This window comes from Drosophila nasuta, chromosome 3 (assembly GCF_023558535.2).
Source record: "Drosophila nasuta strain 15112-1781.00 chromosome 3, ASM2355853v1, whole genome shotgun sequence".
NCBI classification, from domain to species: Eukaryota; Metazoa; Arthropoda; class Insecta; order Diptera; family Drosophilidae; genus Drosophila; species Drosophila nasuta.
This window is the reverse complement of record NC_083457.1, coordinates 6591282-6606367: the sequence shown is the minus strand read 5'-3', so window position 1 is coordinate 6606367 and position 15086 is coordinate 6591282. Positions and strand designations below refer to the sequence as shown.

Genomic DNA, 15086 nt, shown 5'->3' with positions numbered 1-15086 from the left:
AATAAATCCTGACAAAACAATTTGACAAGGGCGACGAGGCACACAATAAAATCCAAATAATATTGTAAGATTTCCACGAATCGAAGAGCAAAGACAGCAAAGTGAATAAACCACCTGTCATGTTTGACTGCTCAATTGGCAAAATATTAAGTATACGGACGGATTATTCTATTCAATTCACAGTAAATTCTATTATTATCGCATTTGTTTTCGACAGATATTAATAGTAATTCCATATATTAAATGCACAGTACAAATATCATATTGCAGTCAATAACTTAAAGCTTCAACAAGTAATTCCAATTCTCCCTCACAATCAACCAGAATTTCGGTGCAATCAATGTCGAAAAATAAGCCTCATTTTGCTGAAAAACTTCATCACAATCACATGGTCAGTCGTATAAGTAATTCGGCGCAGTAAATGCACAAAATTTCTCAAAGGCAATTGCCAAAGAAATTCAGGCTGCAATTTGTGGTAAATGCGGTTTGAGCAGCAAACATTAGTTAGGACTACAAATGAAAAGAGGACAACAAAAAAAAAATACGAAAAGAATTCCAGACAGGAAATTAGCACAGCTCGATGCATTTTTCGAGCAAAATGCTAGAGCAATTGTCATGTGGAACAGAGGACAAATTTGTGTGCAACACTTGAAGCGCAACAAACAACAAACTATTGTACATCGTAGTGTACTCATCACATATGCCACACAAAGAATTTCAATTGTATGAGTCGGAAAACTGGGATGAGCCATAAATTGAGAGACAGCGGAAATGCTGAAATGCACATGATATTTATTACTGTCAACGCCTGGAAGGAAACTTTGGGCCATCAAAAATGAAGATGCAGCAAACTGCTATCTAACAAATATGTATAGTGAAGGCAGGACCAAAAAATAATGTCAACAATTGTTTCTGTCTCTGTCTAAAAATTTGTTCGCAAATTGCCAAAAGTGTAATTGCAAAAATTGTTTGTCACATTGCGACAGCTGCGCAGAGCAACAAAAGTTCCGGAAACTCTCGACCAAAATTTGTGGTCTTCTGATTGAAATGCTCATATGAGTATGAGAACGAATTCGAGACAAACTGAACAGAAATTTCTTCACTCTACTCGTAAATCCCAAAACAAAAGTTGTATAATGCCCATGAGCAAAAGAAACAAAACACACAAAATAATACTATACAAAAAAAGAGGGAGTCTAAAGACAGAAGTACAATTACTGCTATTTGTCAATGCTTACATACATTTAGTATATATAATATACTATATATTGAGTACTCAATGCTCTAAGCGACACTCAACAAAACTCAAAGGGAACTTAACTTAATCAATGAGAGATTAAACTTTTGCATTGTGCCAATGTCAAAGCATCAATTTGTCACCAACAAAAACCCTCGGCTAAAAGCAATCACAATCACAGCCACAGAGCCACCCAACTGAGTCAACAGGAAGTGAGGCGATGGCATTGTATTGTGTGCACAAATTATGAAAATCTTCCCCTAAACACAAAACAATCTCTCTTTCTCTCTCTCTGTGCTTTATAATAACGAAGAAGCAGCTAACGTTGCGACAGACTTTTGTCATTTTGACATATTTTAATGCGAATTTATAACACAGTCTCAGCTCCTTCGTCTCTGTCTACCACCCGTGCGGCAGCTCGTCAGCACTTGAGCTGTTTGCCTCAGGCCGTTGACAGTTGGTCAACTTTAATTTGTATGTCAGCCCTTTTACTTGGCCACCTTTAACGCAATTTATCGTTGCCTACTTCACGGCGTCGTTTTCCCTTAGCGACCAATACACACAAGCACACAAAAAAAGGGGCACTAAATTTAATAAATAAGTGAAGATTTCGCAAGATTTGTTGCCGCTTGTTGTTGTCGTTGTTGTTGATATCGTTACTGATGTTGCGCGCTGTTGTTGTTGTTGCTGTTGTTGTTGCTATTGTTATTGTGGTATACCTCAATCAAAACATGTCGCACACAATGCTGAAGCAAACGGCCCCAATGCGCCGTCTATCAACAGTGTCTTCAATAATATTTCACACACACACATACACACACAGTTAGGTTCTGTGTGTATGCTGTCACACTGTCTTGTTATATTCCCGTTAGGCGCGATGTCTCGTCGCAAAGGGGCAAAAATTGCAAATAAGAAAGAAATACACGCATATCACAAATGAAATAAAAAATAAATTCTGCGTCGCACATAAAGTGTATGGGCAAAAAATGTGTTTGTTGAAGCCGATTTCATGATACTCTAATAAAATAGAAGTGATATTTAAATAGTTAACAATTATCTTACATATTTTAAAGTATAATAATAATTTAATTGAGGTTTTATTAGAAATTCTTTAAACTTGAATGCATTTATTTTTGGGAGTCAAATTACTAAAGTTAAGAGGAAGAAATTTATATTTTAAAATTATAAACTAAATAATTAATAAATTATTAAATTAAATTGCCTTAGAAATTAATTTAAATGTTATATTTAAGTTGTTATTTAGTAAAAGAATTGCCCAATTTTGCGCAAATAAACTCATCCTATTGAATATTATTTTCGAATAAATAAAATCTAATCACAAAGATAATAACTAATAATTGTAATTCATACAAAATTTATATTTACTAAAACGTAACCACAAAACTAATGCTTAAATGTTGTGGCGTTAATATGATTGTAATTCCTGATAATTTTTCTAGTAATTGCCTAAATAAAGTAACAAGCTTATGCAAGCTATACATTGAAGCCAATTACCGTATTATTTTAATTAATTAAAAGCAATTACCATATCAAATATAAACTAGAGCAGTGAGTAAATGCTACATGCCAGCTAAAAAGCAAAGCAAATTCAGCTTTCGAGTTCCACTCTGATGAGAGCAACACTTACTCTAACAAGCTCAACTCTTCACAATATATTGATAGTCCCACTGGGAGAGTATTGGCCCCATGAATGGCTTCAAGTGTCATTTATTTGTCGACGCAACCTTAAAAACTTTCGCCCAAGACTCGCTCAACAAAATGTGTTAGCCATGTGTGTGTGGGTGCATGTGTATGTGTATGTTGCGTGGATGATTTCGTATGTGTGTGTGTAGGCCAAAAGGCAAAATAAATGCATATAAAATAGAAAATCGGCAAAAGATTGCGGCCTTAGAGCTGGTTGCCGGTTAACTTATTCAATTTTTGGTTGCCCTTGACAAGAACACTATACTACATTGAAATTGATTTGACAAATATTTTCGCTTGGCGTTTATTACATTTTTGTCGCCTGACGCAACGCGTTTCCTTTGCTTTTGCTTTGGCTTTCGCCTTGGCCTTTTCATGTTTTGAACTGTGATGCTGATGCTGTGGCAAGGATTACGTCTGCTATGGCAACAATTTCAATATGCTTGAGTCAAACACACACACAAACACACACACAGTTGCATGCCAATAAGCTGATTTGCGGAGGGGCGCCAAGTGGAGTCGTCGTTTTGTTGTAAGTAAATGCGGTGCAGTGAAATGCCACACATGTTGAGTGTCTGCATTTGCATACAAATACATTGATGGCAGCACATACTCCGCTGGTAATGTCACTTGTTGCATGCATCACACATCACACCCACACACTTACACACGCGTAGAACATGTATGTATATGTGCTTTATATAAATCAATAAAGAAATCAAAGTAGTGCTCAACAAATCTAAGAACACGCCGCGTAACTAAAATACTTAAATCTAGCAGGCTGTTCATTGCTGTGCAAATCACAAATAATCACCCATAAATTTAAAAATTTTAATAATAATGTGGTTATAATATTAAAGTTTGAATTAAAAAATATCAAATTTAATATATAATGTTTTACCTCGAAGTAAATTAAAACGCCGTCGTAAGGTTCCCAGTCAAGGACTTACTTTTTCTGACTACAGTTCAAAGATCTTCATGGGTTCAGTTCAAATGAACCAAAAGCCATTGACGCTCTGTTCATTTGAACTAAATGTTCTTTTAAGCTTCCTGCTCATTGATGTTTTGGGTGGTATCGATACACAAGGTGTAATCGATTCTCAACTTTATCGATGCAAAACCACTGTCACATTCATATTTTCTATAAAACCATTGTACCTCATATCAAATTGTAAGTTGCGAACAAAATTGTAATTTTGATTAATTTATAATTTACCTATAACAAATTAACTTAACTCGTCCCAATTTAAACATCTAGTTTAATATTAATTAAAATACATTATTTTCAAACTTAGCACAAAGTAAATAATGTGGTAAATTGTGGACTTTAATATTTCAAATATAAATTTACAGCTAAAATGATTACAAACTCATTTAGTACCAAATTAAATTGGCAAATCAAATAATTGATTTCTATGCTAATGAGTTTGTTTCTCCGTCTAATTTGCGGCTTCTATAATTAGTTTGCGCTCGCAGCTTTACTCGACTGTTTTTCACAAAGAATAGCAACGATTGCGCGTTTTTTGTGGTCAATATTGACTCTTGGCCAACAGCCAATTTAATCAGAGATTGCTTGAACAGCAATTGATAAATGTTAATTGCAAGCAAGTGCTCTGTAAATGCCTCGCAAGTCCTGCAGATCAGCCAAGCTTGTCGCCATAAATTTGCCTTGTAGCAATATGTTGTGAGGCGCAGCTCAAGTTGAAGCCGGATCGTAAAAAGAGCATCAACTGGGCTAACAGGTGGAAGCCAAAATTATCCACTAATTGTTGCATTAAATATACCTGCAGCAGAAAGCTCAAAGACTTAAAATGACTTAGTACTTGCAGGTGCGTGTGTGTAGAGTATAAGCAACTAATACACACGCATATGTGCTGGAGGTTGGAGGTTGGGTTATTAACAGCTTAACAAGCGTAAAGCAAAGCAACGCAGAGTAGCAACACGCTAGAGAACAAAGGCAAATAAACGCGCTCAATATCAGGCAAGGTGCACGTGGCGTATGCGTAACATGCAAAAGACCTTCTTCGTCCCTCTCAGACTACTGCGACTCAAATAAGCTCCACTTTATGACCTGCTCCCTATTAAACAAGTTGAAGCATCACGTGAAGCACTTTTTGTTAGCTTTCCCCAGTCGCCATAATGAAAGAAAGTTTCGAAAGCGTATTAAAACAATAACCTCGGTTCATGTTTGGTTTTTTGAGGGTCAAACTGAAAAGCTGTATAGCTAGGGTATTGCAGAAAGTGAAGCTAGTTTGACTTGTGGCAAAAAGCTTCGTCTACTCACATCTTAAAATGCATATAGCCAACCACATTTTTGTCAGTTCAAAAGATTCTATCAACAATTCTCACTGCATTGCTTATTCCATCATATTATAAATTCGTTTGGCATTCTCTTAAATAACAATATATAAATGGCAAATTGACCTTTCAACACTTTCAAGCACAACGAAAAACACAACATGAACATTAAAAAAATAACAGTACACAAAAAAAACAAGCAGCAGAAGTTGTAGCAACTTTTGAAATTGGTAAACTTTGAAATTAATTAAAATCGGCATGAATGCGCTCTCTGATGAAACCATAACAAAAACTAATATTTGACAATTGGCAATAATCGGCAGGCCAGCCGCATGTATTGCCCAAAACAACACACAGCCGGAACAACAACAATAGCAACAACATCAACGGCAACAACAAGTGCAACAATTAAAACAAATCGAAAAGAGCAATGTAAAATTTTCATGTTTTAGATGTTGTTTTTTTTTTGTTTTTTTTTTGTTTCGTTTCGTTTCATATTTACTTTTTTTTTGTTTTGTTGAGAGTTGGGAAATCCCTCTCTCACCCCTAACAATGCATGCAAATTGCTACTGAGTGTGTGCTTCTATATACTATATGTGTGTGTGGGAATAAGCGTGAGTGTCTGTGTGTGTGTGTGAATATTGTTGCTTGTTTTTGCGCTTTTGGTGTAAGGACAAAGTTTTGTTCGAACAATTGCTGCCGTGAACAAAATTCAATTGAAAACTCAAAGGTCACAAATTTATGCAACACACAAACACATGCACACAAACATGGTAGACACAAACGCACACACACATTTACATATCGATACACTGCATATGTTTGCGGTGTCTGTGTGTGAGCGTGTGTCGACAGTTGAACATTGCCGTGTGGATTGTTGTTTGATTGAAAATGTAATTGAATGGCAGCACCAAAAAAATGCCCATAAAATATACGTTAAGCCACGACTGACTACACAATACCCTAAAATAGTTAGTTAAATATATGCATATTATATATATGTTCAAATAGGAAAAATTTATAGTTTGCGATTAAACACTTTTGAGCCAATCTTTGAATGTACTTAATATAACTTTTTAAGCTTTATTTATTATTCCAATTTTGTCTTCGACATTTACAGGGTATTAAAAGGGTTCCCCCATAGATATTACCAACTCTTTGAGTTGTTCTCTGTCATTTTATTACGAACAACTTTTTCTTTAGTTCCTGGGTATTGCACTTTTTATAAATATGAAATGCCAGACAAAATAATTTAGATAGAGAAGAAAAAATCGAACTCTCATCGCAAAAACAGTCTGACAAAACATGACGAATATAAAGAGACTTTAAAAACCGTTTTCATATAATTAAAGTAAATAGATATGCAATCAGAAACTCTATAAGTGGTATATAAAACGCTTTTACATACTATGTAACATATATATATATATACCACCTTGCGACCGACTCAATTCTTCACAACATATGACAGAAGAAAACAGACTTTTTTTAGCCGGATTCTCTTATAAATAATAGAGCACTTGTCTTGCCCATCATCAGCTTTTTATTAGTCCATTACGCTTGTCGTCAAGCTTTGTTTACACAGTATGAACCGTAAATGCAAACAACAGTTTCGAAAAAGCGACAAAAAGTGGGCATAAATCGTGAAAAAAGCGAAACACAAATAAAATGTATTTGCAAACATGCGCTAATAAATTATGAAATTATAATTTCAATTGTCCTTGACACGTGGTGCAATTGTAAAACATGCACACACGCAATGTCCAATCATTTATTTAATTAATGTTCATTAAAAGTGCTCAAAAAAAGTTGTGGACAAATAAAAATATATACATTTTTTATGCTAGCTTAAAAGAGAATTAATTATGCCAAGATTTTTTTGTTGTCTGCGCACTTTACAATAGAATTAATATTTAAACTTAATGCCATAAAATTGATTAACAGTCCACAAAAAAGAAAAGGGCTTTAATCACAGTGCGAAAAACGTAGCAAGCCACAAGCGTGTGGCAAGGATTTGTACCAAGTTGCACTTTGGCTTACATGACCTTTTACTTTACTCCTTTCAGTTTTTTTATTTTATTTCTGTCTCTGTTGACCCAAAAAAGAATCGGCTTATGCTGACAAGTTTAAATCAAGCAAAGATGCCCCTAAGACAAAAGCCACCTGTAAGACCAAAACCTGCAAAAGCAGGGCCAAAAGCGAGTCACACAGCCATTGTGTTGAGCTGGTGGCGCCTTCTCCAGACATCCCTGACCCCCGAAGTATTCCAAAGTATTCAATTCCATAAACACTTGTTCACGCAGATCACGCGGCCATCGTAAGCCAGCAAGAGGCTTCTGTGAAACTTCATCAACAGAAATTGTGAATTCCATACAAATAGTTTGACAAACTTGCCCCAAACATGGGGGCATGAGACATGGGGCATGCAGCCTGAGGCCTGTGGCAGGGGGTGGTTGCTTCTTACTGCGGCAAAAGGCGCAAATGAAAGAAGTTTTGCGGTAGGCACTGTGAGAACGATAGGCGACGGCAAATGCCACAGCAACAGACATAAAAGAAATCTTATAAATCCACAAGAACAAGAAATACTTACTACCAACTCACACACACACACACACACAGACACTTACATAGGGCATCTACGTGTCTGTGTGTGTGTTGTCTACTAAAGTGGCAGATTTATACTCGTCGTATTGCTGCGTGTTCTTGCGGTTTATACCTACAATTTAGACTTACTAAAAGTCAATGAGCTTCTTATGATAGATACAACCTCGAGCCCAGAGTTCGTGGACAAAGTAGGACCTCAACTTTGTTATATAATACATCTAATACTTGTTTCATTCAGAGATAATTTTGGAATATATTAGACTGTAATAGATTAATGCTTATCCGCAGCAAAACATGAAACTTGCATTTCATGTAAACAGCAAAGTTTTTATAACCATCCTTTAACTTGATGGCGCTTAGTTTGATTGAGACATGTGTAAAATATAATACAGGATGATTACGAATAGAAGTACATCTTCTTACAGGAAGTTACTATCTGCACGCGCAAAAAATTATCAGGTCTTCAATAGATGCGTGCAAAAATTATTAACGTTAACTACTCAAACTAAACAACTGAAAAAGACAAATTTATGAGATATTTTTTACGTTTGTTCAATTGAACTAATATTTTATTATTTTAATTTTTTAATAAATATATTTAATATTTTATATTTATAATACATTCTTGTATATTAGTGTTCTATTTTATATACTTTATAGAATATTTATAGAATCTTCTTGATTAATAATTTTAAACAATTTTATATTATATTTCATCATTAATTATTATTGCCTTACGTTTAAAGTTGATTATCATAAAAGCCTCATGAATAAATGTTAAATATATGATATCATATTTATTTGAGCTTAATTTTTTTTAGTCCTAAAGTATATTTAACTTAAAATTCTAGTCAATTTCATCACATATATTTTTTGCTTATATATATTTAACTTAAAATTCATACTGGTTTGATTATTAAATATGCATAGTTAATAACTAGGAGAAAACCTAATACGCTTGGTTAGTTAGTCTAGGCAAATATTCAATGATTACACAATAAGTCTCTGGGAGCGTTTGCCAACGCTTTGTTTAGAGCACATTTTTTATATTTTTGGGCGCCAACTATTTGGTCACGTATCGTGTGCCTATTATGAATGTGTGCCGAATTATAGGAGTGCACATACCTATAAAGTATATAATATGTATGTACATATGTATGCCTACACTACTATATCTTTGTGTAGGAGAAATGTGTTGCGCGTGCGGCATATTATCGTCTAGTGTGGCATTGTCAGCATTCAGCATGGAACTCCAAAATGCGATGACGCGTCGCGATGGCTCCATTTGACTAGGGGCACAGTTAAAGACCCAGACCCGGCCAGAGACAAGACCACATAATGAAAGCCAGTCAGCGAGCATTGGACAGGCGACTGTCACAGACAGGTTGACACAGAGATGGGGATGGAAGTGGCAAATAGCAGCGTGCAACACACACTCTGTGTGGCAGCAGCCTAGACTCGAAAGTTTTAGAAAGAACTTGTTTGGGTTCGGTTTTGGCTTTGGCTTTAGCTTTCGGCTTTCGGCTTTGGGTCCTTTTTTGGTTTTGACATTATGCCGTCGCATTGATTGTTGACAACGTCCAAACGGGAATTGAAGTTTTCTAAGGGGGAAACGAAAGTTTTCCTCGTTGTTTTTTGTTTTATTTAGTTATCCATCAAATGCCTATGAGATTTTAACTCGGAATTAGTGGCGTGGCTTGAGGGTTAAGTCTCAACGGTTGAGTGACAACCGTTGAGCAACCTTCAAACACAATCATCAACTAATTGTGCAAATAGACAGAAGTTTCTCTATCTCTCTCTTTATCTCAATGTGATTAACTATTATCATTTGTTTGTTATTGTTTTTATCTGCAGCTGCTGCTGGTTGCCATTGTTGCTGCCCGATTTGGTGGCTCAACGAGGCGAACAACACTCGCATTGGCCTGCGATGAATCCTTGACAGCGACGGCAACACACCAAGACAATAGATACAATAGCTACTACAGCAGCAACAGCAACAACAACGATAACAGCAACAACGACGTAGACGACGACGACGATGGCATCGCTGATAGCAAGGACAACAATGTTGACGATGACGACAACAATGACAACTATAACTACAACAAAGCGTTGGCCAAATGGCAGTTGCCGCAGCAAAAACTATACGGAAATCCCCAGAGCATACAGCAACAACAACAACTCCAGCAACAACAACGACTGCAACAATTTGTTGATGATCCAGAGGCAGCAAGGAATGACTTCCTACTGCAATTGCCAGACCTAAATACAGCGATGTGGCAAGGTGTGGGCCTGTTTGCCACAGCACAGGACACAAGCAACAGTAACAACAACAACAACGACTACGACAACAATGTGTGGCAAGCAGCATCCGAAACAGAGCGAGAACGAGATGAAGAACATTTGCCACGCAACAGTCGAAGCAGCCACAAGCCAAGGTAGGCATCAGCATCACTTTTAGCATTCAGTGTGTTCAGTTTTCAGTTTTCACTGAGCGCACACAAAACGACACAAATTTCGAGTGTCCAAGTGAATGAGTGTTTGAGTGTGTTTGGGTGTTTGTGAGTTGCATTCATGCATCTCGTTGACTTTGTCACATTCCTCAATGTGCCCAAAATATGATAGCAGCTAACAATGAGCAACCAACCAGCTGGATTTGCTTCTCCTCACCCTCTTCATCCTCCTCCTTCTGCCCCTTCTTTACTCTGTTCTGCATATCAACTAAATCCCAGACCTTCAACACTGACGTAAGCAGTTAAGCTGATTCTCTCTATCTCCCTCTCTATCGTCTCCTCTCTCTCTTTTCGTTGCTATTTCGGCTTTGTTTGGCAGATCAAGCTTAGAAGGATCAGGCGATTTCTATGCCAAAGATTACGAAATGCGGGACCAAGCGAAAGTCAGCTAACAACAAGAAGAACAACAACAACCACGACAACAACTGCGAAAATAAAACTGACGAAGACAAAAGACAGCAAACTAGCGAAAATGTTATCAGCATTTTTTTTTTATAAATATGAAACTATGACGACAATTGAATACGCTATGAATAAAAAGTGATTGTTATGCAGAAAGTAAGAAAATAATAGAATAGTTACCAACAAATACTTCGATAATTATCACAAGTAGATACCTCTAAAAATTCTCAATAAAAATTGTGAAATACTTAAACATATTTTAGTGCATTTGGGATAATTAGGTAGTTGCTTTAAAATTTGTAAATAAATAATATCACACTTTTAAAATATTTCAATGAAATAGTTATAGCTTTTAAAATATTTTGATGGAGTTTCAATAATTTTCAAAAAATTAGAATGTTCCAAGAAATTATTTAAAAAATTGTTTAGTAAACTTAGCATAATTTATAGTAAAACTCTTTTTTTAGATTGTTGTTAAAGAGTTTAAGGAATGACTGTATCAATTGATAATTATATATATATATTAAAATATTTATATACATTTAATCAATTTAATCAAAGCCACTGTGTTAGTAGATTTAAATTTCTTAAAAATCGTATTTTCTCTCTTGACTTTTAATCAGCAAAAAGTCACTCAATTATGGTCAAAGCATTGAAAGCAAACACAAGCTGCCATAAGCTTTAAATACTAAATAGTTATTTTTCTGGCTCTTGCCTAGGGAGTTTCCTACTTATTTCCTGTCCCCCTCTCAATCCATGCACCTCTTCGCTACCCCGTTTTTAGCATAATTTGAGCAAACGGTCGAATGAAACAATTCCTAAACACAAGCATTTATTTCAAAACATTTTTGCAAACTTTGCGACAAAACTATCAAAGCCGTTGTGTTGCCTGAAGTGCGCTTCAAAAAACGACCCCCTGCGGTAGCACTCGGTTCAGGCGATGGCGGTTGAGTGGTTGCATTTTGCAGCGGCTTCAACTGTGTGTGTGTGTGGGTGGATGGGTTATGCACGCCAAGCAGCACATCGACAACGACAAAAAGGAAATCCGCTGGCAGCCAACGACAGTCGCGTAACGGAGCAAGCTTTGTGTCAGCGTCCACACCTCCTCCCCCCTTTCGGCCTCCTGGTTGATTTACCCTGCCCAGCAGTTGGACTCCTCCACGCTGCAGACAGTTCAGACAAAGCCCACGAAGCGAATGGCGCAAACGCCGCAAAATGAAAGCTAAAAAATTCATTGGCATTTGCTGCAGTTGAATGCAAAATGATGCGCTTTTGTTGGCCAGCTAAAAAAAAAGAGGGGAAATGGAGAAAAAAAGACGAAGAAAGATGGAAATATCTAGTGGCAGGCAAATAGCAAACGTCAAAAGCGAATTTTCCTACCATTTTTCGCAGCGTTCGTCTTTTTTGTGTGCATTTTTTGTTGTTTTTTTAGATAGTCTAAAAGCGCATTTTACAGGCGGTTGCAGACGGTTTCCGGCTGCGTCGCTAATTCATTGCCAAAGCCTTAATTTCTATGGATATGCAATTGCAGGCACACAGCTGGCACTCAAACAGGAACGGGAGCTGGTGCTTCAGGTCAGCTGGAAACTGATGCCGACGGCATTGACTTTGAGGGCGAGGAGGACTTTGCGGTGGCCAAAGTGGATGCCGATGAGCTGAGCGACCAGCTGCCATATGGCATTCAAAATGTGCGTAAGCGACGCGTGCGCAGCGTGATTCAGCCACCTCCACCAGCTAGCAGTTCGAGCCCGGAAGGAGTAAGTCAACTAGCAGTTTACCTCATTATACTATTACTGCAATTGCAACTCTCTTTTGCAGGTCACCTATCAGTCGCTGTGCCCCACCAAACGCGTCACCGTTAAGCTCGACAATGGCGAGTATCGGCCCAATCACTATGTCGAGGTCACTTGTGCCAACAACTATGCGCCATTGCCGCCCAGGCTGCACAACTATGATAATTACAACTATCGCAGCAACGAGCTGCCGCTGTTGCGTGCTTTGCTCAACGAACGCGCTGGCGAGAAACGTGAGGTGCGTATACTTAATGTGCTCTTTATGCTTGGTATTTATACACTTGAGAGGCATCTCTAAAACCTTCTTACCAAATTATTGAATATATCAAATATAAAATTGTGGAGCAGCACTATTTTTTTTTTTACTTTATGAGTCAGGAATATTTGCATTTAAATTTCTTGTGGACAACAATATTCTACTATCATACAATTTGTTTTATTTATAATCTTTATAAGAATACAATTTGAATGTGAGAAGGATTTAGAGAACTTATTATATGAGAAGTCGTTTTTAGCTTTAGAACAATTTTAGATTAAAATATTAATTGCGAAAACAAAGGAAACAAGAATTTATCAAAACGTGGTCAATATATGATTATGACATTGAAAAAAAATGGAATATGAAAATGTCTTCATTAAGTCCAGACACAAACCATCGCTTATATTTCAATCCAAGGCACGCACCAATTGCTAGCATAATGCAAACATTATTTTAATATGTAATGCATGTTTAAATGTGAATAGAAAATTTGTTAGAGTCTCCCTGCCAGTTTGCATTAACATCTATTCAAATCAAAATAAAATATATTTAAATAAACTTTAAATCAATAAATCATTTTAGTAAGCATCTGTGTCACGCCTAATCATATAGTATGCTTTTCAAATAGTAGCTCTCTTACTAATGCACTCTATAAATGTTTCACCCGCAGATCTGCTCGGCAACGGGATTCGCGTGCATTCAGTTGAACCGCACCATACACCTGATACGGCTTAACGAGGGCAGCGGCTGCTGGGAGTCGGAGACGCGCACGGTGCCCTCGGGATGCGAGTGTATGTGGCCGAAGCACAGCTATGGCGACATTGCCTCCTACCATCAGGCCCAGAAGCGTGTCAGCAGCACACTGACCAATCTGCGTGCCCGAGGTAACGCCAATGCTGTCATCGATTATACACCCGGTGTTGGCTATCGCCAGTTAACGTTGCGTTCTCGTGGACCCAAAACAGGAGGCGGAAGTGGTGGTATACGCAGTCGACGAGCGGACTTGGACCTGGACTATGATAACAACTATTAATTTGGAACTGAGGAGCAACGGGAACAAAAGTGTGCCAAGCACAATTTTGAATAGCACATCGAAAATGTTATGTTCTATCATTTAGCAACTAAGTAAGGCGTAAATTATTTATTTGCTGTGGTTTTTAGCCGTTAACATGAAATTTGTATTATTAAGATACCGTATGTAAAATACAATGAAGCAAACAAATGGAATGAACATTAATCAAATGGGATTACGATACAATGATGCAATGAGCAGCGCGCGTATTTAAATTAACATTGGCTATTCCTAATCCCTCCCACTCCCAGCTACAAATGCATTTATCCAAACAATCTATTTACATCGTAAATTAAACACTTAAATGTACGCCGCGTAAATCAATTTAAATCCCCTCGGGTAATACGTTAGGTGAGCTTGGCCAGCGACTGTGAAGGTGTCTCTTTCAACACTTCGTCGACAATTGCTGCAATTTCTGCATGGAGATTCTCTTCGCTTTGGCAGGCGTCGAACTGATGCCAATAGCTTGACTCTTTTTCACAGAACTGATCAAATACCACGCCCACTTTGCGCTGGAATTCCAATTTCTCATAACTGCAAACAATAAATATATAGATTAGATTATTCAAAGTGCATTATTGCATTTTGTTTACAAACCGTTCGCCGCCGTAGTTGCCACGTGATGCAATTGCCTCATCAGACGATGCCTTCAGATAGATGACAGCGTCGGGTTTAATTAGTCCTCGATCGGGTGAACAACACCAATCAAAGTGCAGACCCTTGGCCACCGAGTAAGCGGCTCCAGAGTACGCATAGCGATCGCATATGAATGTTGTGCCCGCCAACATTTCCTGTCGTATGCCATTGATGTGCTCCCAGCGATTGGCAGAGAACATTAGGTGTATCACCTCATCGGGTAGATCTTGTGCATTTGTCAAGTAGGCATTTATCACCTGACCAATGGCCGAGGAGCGCTCTGGGAAATGAATTAGTTTTGCTTTGATTCCCTTCTCGGTCAACCGGTTATCTGTGGCAAAACATGTGCAATTAACTTAAGCAATTGTTTATTTCACTTTATCGATTTCTTACACAATCGTCGTGTTTGCGATGTTTTGCCGGTTCTATCTAGGCCTTCAAATACAATAAATGCACCTCGTGATAGACTCATGATTGAAGTACTTAACTATTTGTTTCACTATGAAATGAGTCTTGGCGGGAAAACCGCTGTTATTCCATGCAGGGCTGCAGCATCAAAATTAGAAAG

General features: G+C 37.4%; 2 protein-coding genes across 3 annotated transcripts in view; one reads left to right on the top strand and one right to left on the bottom strand.

Annotated features, from left to right (window-relative positions):
• Positions 1 to 14037, top strand: part of LOC132788783 (uncharacterized) — a 37363-nt gene extending 23326 nt beyond the window's left edge. The window contains exons 2-6 of one of the 2 annotated variants that reach the window (XR_009632655.1): positions 9698 to 10281; positions 12290 to 12515; positions 12577 to 12789; positions 13481 to 13935; positions 14000 to 14037. Coding sequence is in view for 1 of the 2 variants with exons in the window: in XM_060796358.1 (XP_060652341.1) it covers positions 9698 to 10281; positions 12290 to 12515; positions 12577 to 12789; positions 13481 to 13843 (1386 nt within the window). In the remaining variant the exon portion in view is untranslated. Of the gene's footprint in view, positions 1 to 9697; positions 10282 to 12289; positions 12516 to 12576; positions 12790 to 13480 lie in introns of both variants that reach the window. The other variant, XM_060796358.1, reaches the window with a different exon arrangement.
• On the bottom strand, positions 13933 to 15051 carry LOC132788784 (thymidylate kinase). Its single transcript, XM_060796359.1, has 3 exons — positions 14912 to 15051; positions 14480 to 14849; positions 13933 to 14416 (listed from the first exon to the last, which is right to left on the bottom strand). Exons 1-3 carry the CDS (start codon positions 14988 to 14990, stop codon positions 14230 to 14232), a joined length of 636 nt encoding a protein of 211 aa, XP_060652342.1. The 5' UTR covers positions 14991 to 15051; the 3' UTR covers positions 13933 to 14229.
• Positions 15052 to 15086: the final 35 nt, after the last annotated feature.

Coding starts and splice junctions, on each gene's coding strand:
- LOC132788784 (XM_060796359.1), bottom strand. CDS start 14,990: ATGAGTCTATCACGAGGTGCATTTATTGTATTTGAAGGCCTAGATAGA. Junction 14,850..14,911: donor ATCGCAAACACGACGATTGT/GTAAGAAATCGA, acceptor GTTTTGCCACAG/ATAACCGGTTGACCGAGAAG. Junction 14,417..14,479: donor GGCAACTACGGCGGCGAACG/GTTTGTAAACAA, acceptor TATTGTTTGCAG/TTATGAGAAATTGGAATTCC.